The sequence below is a fragment of the Stigmatopora nigra genome, chromosome 7, assembly GCF_051989575.1.
Source record: "Stigmatopora nigra isolate UIUO_SnigA chromosome 7, RoL_Snig_1.1, whole genome shotgun sequence".
In the NCBI taxonomy this organism is placed as follows: domain Eukaryota; kingdom Metazoa; phylum Chordata; class Actinopteri; order Syngnathiformes; family Syngnathidae; genus Stigmatopora; species Stigmatopora nigra.
The window spans coordinates 1,966,399-1,979,586 of record NC_135514.1 but is presented as its reverse complement, the minus strand read 5'-3'; the positions used below and the strand labels follow the sequence as shown (position 1 = coordinate 1,979,586).

The following is a 13,188-nucleotide window of genomic DNA, read 5'->3' as shown; positions in this document are numbered from 1 at the left end:
ATTTTAATTGTGTAATCTGTTTTTTTTCTTTTTGAAGTGACCCTCAAAACCCCTTTGTCCGAAAGCCAGTATATTTTCATGTGATATTTAGGTCACCTGTGGCTCATCGAGTGGAATTGAGTGCTCTCAGATGTTTGGGTGCATCCATCAAATCTAAGAAACATTGAATGGATGTGACACACTCCAACCTCTGTGGAGTCTTGATCTTATTTTACACATACACACACAAGGCCACAAACACCTAAACACACTCACCGCTGGTGCTCCTGCTGCAGGTGTGCTCGCTGGTGTAAGCGCCTGAGAGCTTTCTCCTGTTTGCGTTGGTCCTTCCATGACTTAGAGGCCACGTTGCGAGCAAACTCCCTCTGCTTGAGTTCCTTCAGCCTCTGTAGCAAACAAAGATTAGCAGGAAATAAGCAAGTTATTCATTTGATCTTTAAACTGCACTTAATATTTGGAGATGTTACTCTTCATAGCATGTGCCCCATTAAGTCCAATTAGGCTAGAAAAAAGCATCTTTCGATCAATGTTTGGCGTTTAAAGACAACAAAACTGGTGAATACTCAATTACAGACTCATAGCTCTCAGATTTTTTTGCAGTCCTTTGTTCATTTTTACTGTGTCATCTTCCTGTAAGTAGTCTAGTGTTTGTAGCATTTGGAACTTTTAAAGAACAAATTATATTTGAAAGCTGGATTTAACCCCAAAAAACCCCAAATATTTGACTGACAAATGACTCAATGGATTAACCATAACAAATGGACACCCACAGTTGCTGGTTATGACAAGACCATTCTTTTGATATTATGAGGCTTGTCAGTAAAAAAAATAAAGGAAGCAATGGGGAGGTGTGGACTGCCATGTCCCATTACACAGGGCACTGGTGATGGTTGGCCAGTAGACGATATCCAGCTACCTTTCTCGACTAGTGGCTCTGACACAGCCCCCTGCCTCCTATCTTTTAAGAATAAACCCGAGTACTTGGAACAAAAAAAAAAAATTGTTCTAAGGACTCGGGTTTACCAAGTAGACATTTTCATTTTATTTAAAGCTCCATTTATTTGTACATTTTTATACAAATAAGTGAAATAAGTTGGTAATTTAGGCACAGATCACCATTGTGTTGTCTTTAGAGTATGTAGAAAGTGTTGTCTATTTGTTTTCCAATTATTGTGAGGTGATCTATTTTTCATTTTATATGAAGTAAGATTCATATATAATGCAAAATTATATTTCAGCAAACTTATTTCAGGTGTGTTTAAAACTTGAAATCCTTCACAAGAATCAGCTCCAAAGAACTGTCATGCAGTTTCACATAGATTTGTGTTTATTTGCAACAAATGTGTGAAATGTATGCAATAAAACAAACATTGTGATTTATTCTATTTAAAGCAACCATGTTGTTTTCAAGATGCACCCCTTCAATGTGTGTCAGTACTGTGAAAGATAACAATTAGCTTTGTTTTGTGCACATGTATTTATGTATGTAAAATGTGTTTGTCAGTGTAGTTTTGTCAATTCTCTCAGGGATTCTTGCCGCTCTTTTGCGATGTCTTATTCTGACACACTGTAATCCTCCCTTTATCCACAGTTGGCAGGTGTGTTCATGTGCATGTTAGTGTGCCCGTCTTTGTCTGTTTGTCTGCAGTGAAAGGCTAAGGAGGGACTCGGGAATTTGGGAATAGCTGCGGCATTGTGCATCAACATCAATCCCATCTCTCTCTAGGCTCTTTGTCATATGCTTCCCAGTGCACTGAAATCCACTCGTAGCTTTAACCTTTACAGTTTGTTGTTTACACATCACATTGTATTTACACTGCAGCTTACAGTACCACCCAATATGATTATGATTCTTTTTTTGATATATTGTGTTACTCATTCCCACCTATCAGGCAGAATTTATCACACGCACTTGCATGAACACATCAGATTAAGCCTTCAGACATCGGGTCTATTTTAAGTATAAACCCCCCCGCTTTCACACCTAGATCTAATGCAAGAGATGACAGATGTCAGGTTAATCTCTGCTGAGCCTTACACAAGCGCTCGTCTTTTTATATTATCATTTGATGCTAAACGCCACACTATCAGCTCACTGAAGACACGAATGCCAAGGCACCGCATCTTATGTTGCTGAGATATTAGATTACATGACTTTATTCATCGCATATTTGGGAAATTTCACTGTCACAATAGCAAGAGTGTGAGACTACAGACACAGGAAAATACATTTTAGACATAAATAGGTAATAAATAAGTTAATAAATATACACACACCTGAACCAATGGAGGACAATGGACACTCTGTGCCATCCCATTCCCAACAAAATGCCTCGAAATAGATTTTCAAGATTCCTTACCAGAAAGCTAGAGGAACAACAGTCAAATTGCTGTTGTCCTTCTGTAAGAAATTCATTCTTACTTGAATATATGACTTTCATCTTGGGCCTTAACAAGTTGAAGTTATCAAATTCACATTTTTAAGTATTTTTTTTTAAATCACAGAAACTAATACATTAATGTTATCAGTGTATCATTCAATAATAGAACTACACATTATTGCTCCGGGAACACTGTCTATTTTTTGCCTCTTGCCAACTGAGGTTTGCTTAAAAATTTACAAATTGGAAAACCTGTTGCAAAACTAAAAGAAAGACAGATGCCACATTTGGGTACTTTGTACAACAGCATTGAACAGGGCAATATACTGTGTTCTTAAAAAGAATGACGCATAAAAAATAAATGGCCTTAAACCACACTTGTAACTCACCAATTATGCCCACTAAATAGGGAATGAATGTCTAAATGATAGTATTTGAAATCCCTGGGTGAGAGTGTGCATGACTCATACAGCAAAAATAGAATATAAATGCCTCTCAGAAAAGTGGAAAAAAATCCAGGGCTTGGTATTTTTGTTGATTGGTTCATAAAAAATGATGGAACATGTTCATGTTAAAAAAACAGAAGTAGGAACTAGTTGATTTTTGATCTGCAGATTTATCTTGATCCGGAACTCCATTCATATTTGTGTGCTAAGCTACAAAAATGTCACAGCATTGGCCTGTCTACAAAAAAATAAAACTTGGCGGGGGGCAATTCATATTTATCAAACTGTCAATCAAATATATCTATGACATCACTGTTTGAATCATATTGGTGTCTGTTGTGTAGGCAAGTTAACCTCCTGTGCTACTATCCTAGTGTATGCATGTTTGATTTGACTTCCCCCATCAAGTCATTGAATTTCTTTGATGGTAGTTCTGTGAGTAATGTTTAGCAGATTAAACCAAGGGTCAAACATAATGACCCAGAGAGGATGGAAATGAAAAAGGAAGAAAATAGGCAAAGGATGGGTTCAAAGTAGGCCTGCTTGTAGCTGTCCGTGGTACTGAAAGCCAGAAGGAATACCTAAAGATTTGCTAATCTGCTTAAATCACAACATCAGTTTTTGTTGTAAAAAAAACCAACACTCTCACGGGTGGCCCCGCAGCTGAGTGGTTAACGTGTTGGCCTCACAGTGGGGGACCTGGGTTCAAATCCAGTTCGGTCCATGTGTGGAGTTTGCATGTTATTCCTCCCACATTCCAAAGACATGCATGGTATGCTGATTGCACACTCTAAATTGCCCTTAGGTATGAGTGTGAGGTGAATGGTTGTTTGTGCCCTGCGATTGGCTGGCCACTAATTCAGGGTCTCCCTCGCCTATGACCCAAAGTCACCTAGAATAGGCTCCAGCACCCTCCGCGACCCTAGTGAGGATGAAGTGTTTTAGAAAATGAGAATGAGAGACAACACTCTCTCTATATTTAGTGTTGACAACAACATTGCAGGTGCACTATTCCCTCTTTAAAATGGACTCTTTTGCCTTTAAAGTGAATGTAGCGCACCCAGTGCTTTGCCAACGTGTCCGTCTTGACCGCGTTGCTGTCAAATCAATCCTCACCAACTGATATTCCTTCAGATGTGCACAGCTTCAAGCTGTTTAGTGCTTCACATCTTTTCGAAGGATATGTCCATGTGGATGGCTTAATTGCTCTTTATTCAAATGAGCGCATTTCTGTCGTAATGAGCAATTGAAGCCATCAGTGGTAAACGCTGATAAGGGCTCTTCGCAGACATGTTTAACCCTGAATCGATGGTAAGGGTGAGGAGACAGCGCAAATGCAATCAGCTTCCATTCTCCCGAGCCAATACTCCTGCAGGGAAGCTGTCTTCAGATGGAATTTCATCTGTTGTCTGCTTGCTCGGCAGTGAGCACGCATGCCACCGTGCGTGCCTGTGTGTGTGTGTGTGTTCTTCCACTGCCACTGGCTACTGTCAGCTCAGTGCCTCATGAAGCTTGTTTCTTTTGCCCGCCGCTGGCTAAAACAAAGCATTAACATTGGCCTGCAGTTGCCCCAATTCATTTTCAAAGAACAATGACAGTGCTGGAACAGTCTTATTTAATGTTCATTTCATGGCCCAGTGTGGGCGTTTGGAAGCGGGAGGCGGGCTGGCTTGGTGAAGCGATTGCCCGTGCGGGGCTATGGTGTCTGTGTGTTGATTGTACGACTTGGCATGGGAACAAAACGCTGATAGAGAGTGTGCTAACAGTAGAACTTTCAGCTTGTTAGTCCAAAGTAGAGCTTGTGTAGCAAAAGTGGGAATGAAGGCTTAGTAAAGGAGAAAACCTGCTGCTGGGCCTTTCCTTAACGCTCCATTGGCCTCATCTTGTCCAAATAGGAATAATGCAGGCCTACTTGAGTCATGACTAAGAGGCGTTGTTTTTTTTGTTTGTGTGTGTTTGTCTGTCTGTCTGTGTGGGTGTGCGTGCATGTGTGCATGCGTGTAGGTATGCACTTGTGCATAGTTACAAGTGGAAAATAAAATTCTGAATAATTTAGTCATTTGTCATGTTATAGCTGTTTGGAGAGACAATACATAGTATATATCTCATCTCATTTTCTGAACCGTTAGGGCCGCAGGGGTGCTGGAGCCAAACCTAGCTGTTTCCAGGCCAGAGGCGGGGGACACCTTGAATCGGTGGCCAGCCGATTGCAGGGCCCAGGGAGACAACCATCCACGCTCACACTTGTACCTAAGGGGCAATTTAGTGTCCAATCAGCCTACCATGCATTTTTTTGGAATGTGGGAGGAAACCAGAGTACCCGGAGGGAACCCACTCAGGCCTGGGGAGAACATGCAAACTCCACACAGATGGACATGAGCTGGATTTGGAAACTTTGCATCTTAGGCCTAGTTTTTGTCCAGTCCAAGCGCTATTGTACATGCTCATGTTACCAATCTTGATTGTTTTTGCTGGAATCCACAGAATAAAGTTTTTGTTTGTCCCCATAATGTGTGAGCGCTCATTAAAAGAATAGATATTTCTCACAAACAATGATCTCTAACAACAAAAGCATCGCACTATGCGATGAATATTCCAGATACAGTTGTCGTGCTTCAAAAAGTGAGATCATTTAGGCCTAATTGGGAGTCCGAGTGCACGATTGTGTTTGGAGAGTTTGAGTGCAACTCTGGTTGACTACAGATCTGCAAGGATTGTTTATTCTGTTATCTCTCAATACTAATAAAACCATTGAATTGCATCCGTAAGTGTTACATTGTCGACCATGGAAGTACAGTATATATTCATAATGATTTAGAGGGGTTATTCTTTATGGAATAATCTATGCACAGTTTAAAGGAAATTTCCCATAAACATGGCTATATTTTTCTTACTCACACTATGATAAACCACACTTCCCATTTTATTATTAACAAGTATTGCTATATTTGCCTTTCAGGAAGGCATGAATGCCCCCAAAAGACTTTTATGTGTGGATATGTTCTGTACTAGAAACAATTAGGCTTGCAAATTTGTATTACACACTGAAGTTCAAATTTAATCCCAAGCAATGAAAGTTTTTCGAGGACTGACCCAATTTCAACCCTCTAAGACTTCTTCCACAATGCAAAATGTCATCACTCAAATGCACATCAATATACATCACTGCCTACCGGCACATCTTTCATCAATGAAATTGTCGTGCTTCCACATCAGAACTCATAAGATGCCCTCTCAAGGCCACGTGGTTCTCTGAGAGTCAATTATTCCTTCTGTTCATATCAAATATTTATTGCCTTCATTACTTTTCATTGCTCTCATTTTCTTATTAGTGTCTGCTGATTGAAATTTGAATGGGATGTGTGCTTTTAAGAGTGTGTTGCGTCTCTCTTAAAGTTGTCCTGTCAAGCAGTTTTGACTCTAACAGTTCCAAAACAGAAGGATCATAAAAAAATTCCCATTTATATTTGCAAGTTTTGAGCCACAAACCGCAGCGTCCTGTCATGTACCTGCTTGTGTGCGTGGTCGTAGGAGTTGATGTGGTTGTCAAACTCCTGGTGGCGTAGGTACTTCTTGTCACATAACTCGCAGTAAAAAAGAGACTTCAGATCCTCCCCAGAGCATCCCAATGCTCGCTCCGCACACTCCTGAGGAACACACACACAAAATGTCAGAAAGAACAAGGGAGAACAAAGACGAGAGGCGAGAAGAAATGGAGACAATAAAGCGACTATAACATAAAGGCTTAGAGCAGAACGTTAGCCATTTACAGCAAATCTGCATCCTGCAGACATTGCTGGTAATAGCCCCGACATGTGCTCTGCAAAAAGCCATAAAATGCCGTTCCACTAAAGTACTTTGCTGTTACTAGGCTTGAGGTTGGGTAAATGCAGTTGAATACAAGTACAAGCAAACTTGAAGCCATTAAAACCAAAGTATACTATCAGTCCACCATTATCTGATAGAGTCACTTTTACTGCTCTTTTGTGATAAGTTTGACTTCTAAATGTGATGAAAAATCTACATTGAGGATCTGAACAAGCTACCATAAATAATACCCTACAATAAAAAGCTATTCTTTCTATTTACCTTTTATCATTTTCTTTGTTGTGTTGTATGAAAAGACCATGACAACAATGAAGCAGGATTTTTTTTCCTTTTGATATTCCAAATGAAGGTGATTATTTAATCGAAACTTGTCTGATTGAGCACCACAGAAGAAATGCGTGATATATAGAAATATATTTTGGATGTGTATTCAATCCGTCGCTGTGCTCTATGACTGTTCACACTACAAAAGAAAAAACCAATTTCAATCTGGTTTAGTTAAAAATAAGATTTTGGCACTATGGGAAGAAAATTGGAGCTGTATGAGAGCCATCCAGACACGAGTGAAACTAACTGGGAAATGCAAACAAGAAAACACCAGGGCTAAGGTAACAATTATACAAACCTAGATCCCAAAGGATACTCTTTTAGCCAATGAAATACGCATATATCCTACATTGTCTGCCCTGCCACATGACATCAGTATTAAATATTTTCCCATGCTCCTTTGATTAAATCGACCCCTTTTTTTGCATGGATAAAACTGATGTCACAATGGCTGCACTTGCAAGCAGAATCTTTTTTTCTTTTTTTTCCCCCCTTCATTATCAGAGGTCTAAGAAATTCTTGATTTGATGTGAGTGACTGTCTTTTGCACAAAGGTTATTCATACTGTTTTTTTTTTTTGTCCCATTAAAAATGTTCAAACTTTACAAGTCCAAATGTCAAGAACATTACGTAACTGTTGTGTTTTCCTACAACACAACACAGATTTTTTGGGGGGGTCTGACAGTGTTGAAATTCACTTTTCCTGACTTGAATGGAGGCAGCATGAGGTTTTTTTCGACTTATTGAATGGATATGAATAATTCTCTGTATATGTCCCATGTGATCGACTGGCAACTAATCCATGATGTATTACTGTATTCTTCATTTTGCCGGTAGTAAATTGGAATAGAATATAGAATTTAATAACATGACCATAAGAAATCCCACAGCCGGAGATTATCACCATATTATTTTAATATAAAAATGTGAAAACCTATTATATCATTCTTTTTTCCTCGACACTGTAATGACTTTATTTCTTCCCTGAAAGAGAAAGTACAACTTTTTTTTAATCAAAGTCAAATCTGCAGAGAAAATAACAACAGAAAAAAAAACTAAAAAGAACCATAGATAATCCATAATGTAGAATTTGGGACTTTTTACGTGAATATGCATGCAAGTCCTGGTTGATGTTTTTAGTTGAAGAAAAGAATCCACAACAGATGTGTAGGCAGAACAAGTACAGACGGTCCTCAAATGGCACGCGGACCCCACGGGAGCCATCACTAGTCTACATTTTCACATCTGCCACTGAATTTTTCCTCCCTTCGTCTGAAAATATGCAGGATTGTGCAGAGTATAGAATACGTTTGTGTGTCCGAATGGTATTCGTGTGTGTGTGTGTGTGTGTGTGTGTGTATTCATTGCATGCTCTGCTTCAGAATGTAATTTCCCCAAGGCCAGGGTCTGCCAATAAACACTATTGAATTCTGTTCTACACTGACATGATGGGAATTTAATTTGAGCTTGTCACTTCTTTCTATACTTCTTTTTTCATCTTTATCCTCTTGCCATACTCGTTACACCCCTTTTATGGCCCCCATTTGCCCTTTTCTCCTTATATCTAACACCGTCTCCATGAAGCGAAGCCGGGTCATACAGTGAAAGTCTATATAACAGCTCTATATTACTATATGATGATCATTGTGACTAATGAATCCTGGTGTGCCTATGAAGGTGATTTTAATTTAAAAGAAAAATGACAAAATTAACTTTCTTTTGTCTAGTTCAACCTGCTGATACACTCGTTGGAAAATTATTGCGACACAGAAGGAAATGTTCTTTTTTGACTAGTGATTGACTTCTGCGTCTTATACATTTTTTGTAACAATTACATAAAGAAGCGAGAAGTGTGTCACAATGAAGAAACACTATGTGAGTATTCCTGGAAGTGATTGATATCCATCTGCTGGTATCAAGAGTCCTTGACTAGGTGACTGGTTACGGCCCCAAGTTCTCTTCAGATAATTGGAAGAATGCTTTCATACAAAAATTATTAAATGCACACATATATATATATATATATAATAGTATTTCAGAATAAACCCATTCAAATATCTTTATTCCTGACTAAGTCAATCTTTTGCCTTAAGGCTGCCCTATATTGTTGGAGGAGGTATGTTATAAAAGATCCGGTAAAAGATTTGCTTCATTCCAAAAATATAATCATACATGAGCTTGTGCCTTGACTGTGTGTGTCGATCAACTTGTATGCATTCAAAAAACATCTTGCGGCATTTGCTTTGTTGACAGCATAAAAACAGACGACCAATAGATCTCTGTGCTTCACAATGACAATGCGCCTGCTCACAAAGCCTTGAGCAACACTGTTTATGATGCATGGTAAAATATTTGACATTCAACAAGTTTCACGTAAAAATACCACACAAAAAGTGTCCTGAAATAAACTGTTTAATTATCTACCTGTGGAAGAAGTAAAAGTTTGCTGTTCTGCCTACCATTGCATAGATTGCCATAGTCAATTGCATATTTTGTAGTAAAAAAAAAAAACAGCCATAATTTTTCAAACTACTATCGGAATCTTTCATAACAGACTAATGAGCTGTGGAAAATGTTGAGGAATTACTGGGTTAATGAACCCTTTGTAAGGCTATATTGATTAACCCTTTTTAGAGCACTAATTTATCTTTGGCTGACATTTATGTTACTAATGTCTAATCCATTTTGACTGAGAGAAGGTGGCATCAAATGATCGATGCAAGGACTCCCAGTCAAAAAGATTTAAGTTGAGTTTGAGTTTGATTTATTTCTTAAATAGACAATACATCTTACTCAACATATATACATGTAAACATGTAAGATTGTAGGCAAAGGGGAATTTCCGTCTTTAGTCCTTTGGATAGGTTGACATTAAAAACACAAGATAAAATCAATAAGACAACAGTAAGGGCGAAAAAAAAATCTCTATTGCCATCAAAAGCGTTTAAGAATCAGCATTTATACTTCCAATTCTCCCGGTTAAAATAAATTGGACATTTATGATTGTCGAGGGAGTGAGAATGAGAAAGCGACAGATGCTAGGTTATTAAATTCTTCCTGTAGCAAACAGCGATCAGTAAAATGCCAGGTAATGAGTTAACAGCGGTGTCAGACTGGTCCTCAAAAGGCCGCAGGGGGTGAAGGTTTTCTTTCAAACCGAACAAACGGACACCTTTTGCAATTGTTTTCAGTTGATTGCAGCCAGGTGCTACTTATTTTAGAAGACTCCCCCTCATTTGTTAAACTGTCGACACTGGATTAGTTGAAACAAAGACCAAAAGCCATGAATAAGTTTTGAGACCCCTGGTTAACAACTATGAAGTTAGTTTACTGTGATTACAGAACTAATATTGTAACTTGAATTATTCTTAAGTGGAGACACATTTTACATGTAAAATCTGCAATTCGTTCGAACCCGAACCCCAATAGTACCCACAAGTCCTTCTAATAATTTTAGTATACCAATTGTGTATTAAATATGTGGGAAACACAAACATGAACATTTTTTGTCAAACCTTGTGCACTTTATGGTGCAGCTTTAAATCTGTCGTAGCCTTAAAGTGTATTTGTATAACGACAATAAAAAACAATGAAGACTAAACTTCTAGACCAAACATTAACATTGTGGCATACAATGCCCAAAATGTATTGCTGTTGTGTTCTTTACTTATTCTCAAATTTTCTATCAATTGAAATTTGACCAATATAAAATGAACGTAAGATAATTTAGAGTCATGGAATTACCACACCTACTACCTCACAGTTGGGCAGAAGATGTCCAATTTCTTATAAATTAGCAAGTATTTCTACCGAAATGGCTATTTGCCCACAATATCTACATGCTCTACCTTAGTTATTCTGTAGAACATTGGCAGTCCGAGTGGTTGAGCAGGCAGACAGGATTCTCCACAGAAAGGTAAGTACTTTAAATTGATCCTGCACACCAATGTGTGTGTGTGTGTGTGTGTGTGTGTGTGTGTGTACGTGTGTGTGCTTTATCGATCTTTCTTGCAGACTTAAAGCCATGACCGGGAAATGATCCAATCACCCAGAACAGCCTTTCTCCAAGTGCTGCCTTTGTGATGAGATTGAAATGATGGAATGTGTGTATTTGTCCTGTGTTTGGGTTTGCAGAAACAGTATAATTGCATAATTATCTGTGGAGAAGTTCGTCGCATGTTCATGAAATAAGGAGCGCTTAAAGTAATCACTTTCTGTACTACTCTTAAACCTGATTACTCCTTTACTGTTACGCACCAACAGCTAGATATATGTATGCAAATACGTCACTTAGCACACGCTAATGCCTGCACAGTCTCACACGTCTGATTTGTAGACGGGAAAAAAAGCACAACTCATGGCTACGGGCTTGGATGATCCCAATGTGTTTCCAAGCTCACCGCCACTTAGGTAGAGAAGTGCCATGTTTCCTTTTGGCTGCAGCCATGCCACAAATAGGAGGATTTATCAAGCAAAAGTGGAAGGATGTAATTTAATCTGTTGCAGCAAGAAAGTCACGCTTAAAGTGTTTTACACATGGCCCGTCTGCTTTTTCGGTTATGTGCATATTGCAAACTAATGATATACAATGTATTCATGAAAAAGATCCCTCGAGAGACCTCTGGTTGTGCAGCAGATTGAGTGTGCGCAATGTAGAATGCATCTTCCTTTTCAACACCTTCATACATCTTCATTACCTTTTTTGTATGCGCTCTCCTTTGCCGAAAAATACCAGTGGTAGATGCAAATCAGAAATGTCCGATTGCAATAAAGGTATTTTTCTCCTCTTCCACTACCCTCTATTAGTAAACTAATGACTCAGGGTGTGATTATGGACAAAGGTGAGTGGCAGCTTGAATACTAATTTGAGAGGAAATTAAAGCACATGGCGGTCCGGCAGCTTGAGTGGTTAGCACGTCAGCCTCACAGCTCCGGGGTCCTGGGTTCAAATCCAGGTCGGTCGACCTGTGTGGAGTTTGAATGTTCTCCTTGGGCCTGTGTGGGTTTTCTCTGGGTACTCCGGTTTGCTCCCACATTCCAAAGACATGCATGGTAGGCTGATTGGACACTCTAAATTGCCCCCAGGTATGAGTGTGAGAGCAAATGGCCTGTGATTGGTTGGCCACCGATTCAGGGTGTCCCCAGCAGCTGGCCCAAAGTCAGCTGGGATGGGGTCCAGCACCCCCTGTGACCCTAGTGATTCATTCAGAAAATCAATGACTGAATGAATTAAAGCACATTGGCAGGATGAGAAAATCTGAAACAATGGAGAGGATATGATTTCTCACAATTTTACTTTTTACGAATTGCGATCAAGCTGAAGTTAGGCCCCTCGGGGAAAAAAATACGAAACAATGTTCTACGTGCATAATATATCCGTGACAACATGGGATTTATCTGATTCTCTCTATTCTAATATAGTAAAATCTAGTGACAAAGGAATGATCGAGAATGGTGGAATAATTTCATGTATATTTTTTTCTCAAAACTGCTTTAGTTGTGGTTATTTTTTACTTTGTTTCTAAAGAATCTGAAAGTACAAAAGTACAGTTTTACTTAAAAGTTGACATGGAAGCTCTGTTTTCTCATATCTTCCTCCTCTACCACACCTGAATCAAATGATCAACTCATCAGCAAGCAAAAAGTATTTCAATTCAAAAACATTATAGAATAGTATGCGGAATAAAAACAATACCACTTGTATTTACCTGAAATTGTTCAGACCTTTTTAATATACATTGCCTTCGTTTTGTGTAATTTGAATTGAACTGCATATGCTTAATTTAACAGAGTTTTGTGTGGGAGGCAATTAAGGAAAGCATTAGTCATTAAACTGTCACAGTGATCTCATTCATCTGGATGTCACATTTTTCCTCTTCCAAACTTTTTTTTAAATACAATATAACATTAAACCCACTGTATTTACAAGCTGCTTTCAAATTGTGTCAAAAGGTAAATTATTACTAGATGACGTTTGTTAAATTCTGACAACTCCCTAATTGCTTGTCTGTCTTGTCGTAACAATTGAGCAGGAAATATATGCGTTCATCAAGTCCAATTAGATATTTCATTATCTTAATCCATAATTAGCATCCTAGCCTGGACCCAGCAATGATGAGAAACAATTCCATTTACTCTGGCATATTTGTTTGCCCTCTTAATCTATTTCTATTTTCTATCTGCCTCTGTCTGACACTAGCTATAGA

General features: G+C 38.7%; 1 protein-coding gene across 1 annotated transcript in view; it reads right to left on the bottom strand.

Moving 5' to 3' along the window:
• The window catches only part of znf804b (zinc finger protein 804B), a 38,100-nt gene that overhangs the window by 5,259 nt on the left and 19,653 nt on the right, over positions 1-13,188 (bottom strand). The window contains exons 2-3 of the mRNA XM_077721794.1: positions 6,337-6,474; positions 256-386 (exon numbers count right to left, since the gene is read on the bottom strand). Of these exons, the coding sequence (XP_077577920.1) occupies positions 256-386; positions 6,337-6,474 (269 nt within the window). The remainder of the gene's footprint in view (positions 1-255; positions 387-6,336; positions 6,475-13,188) is intronic.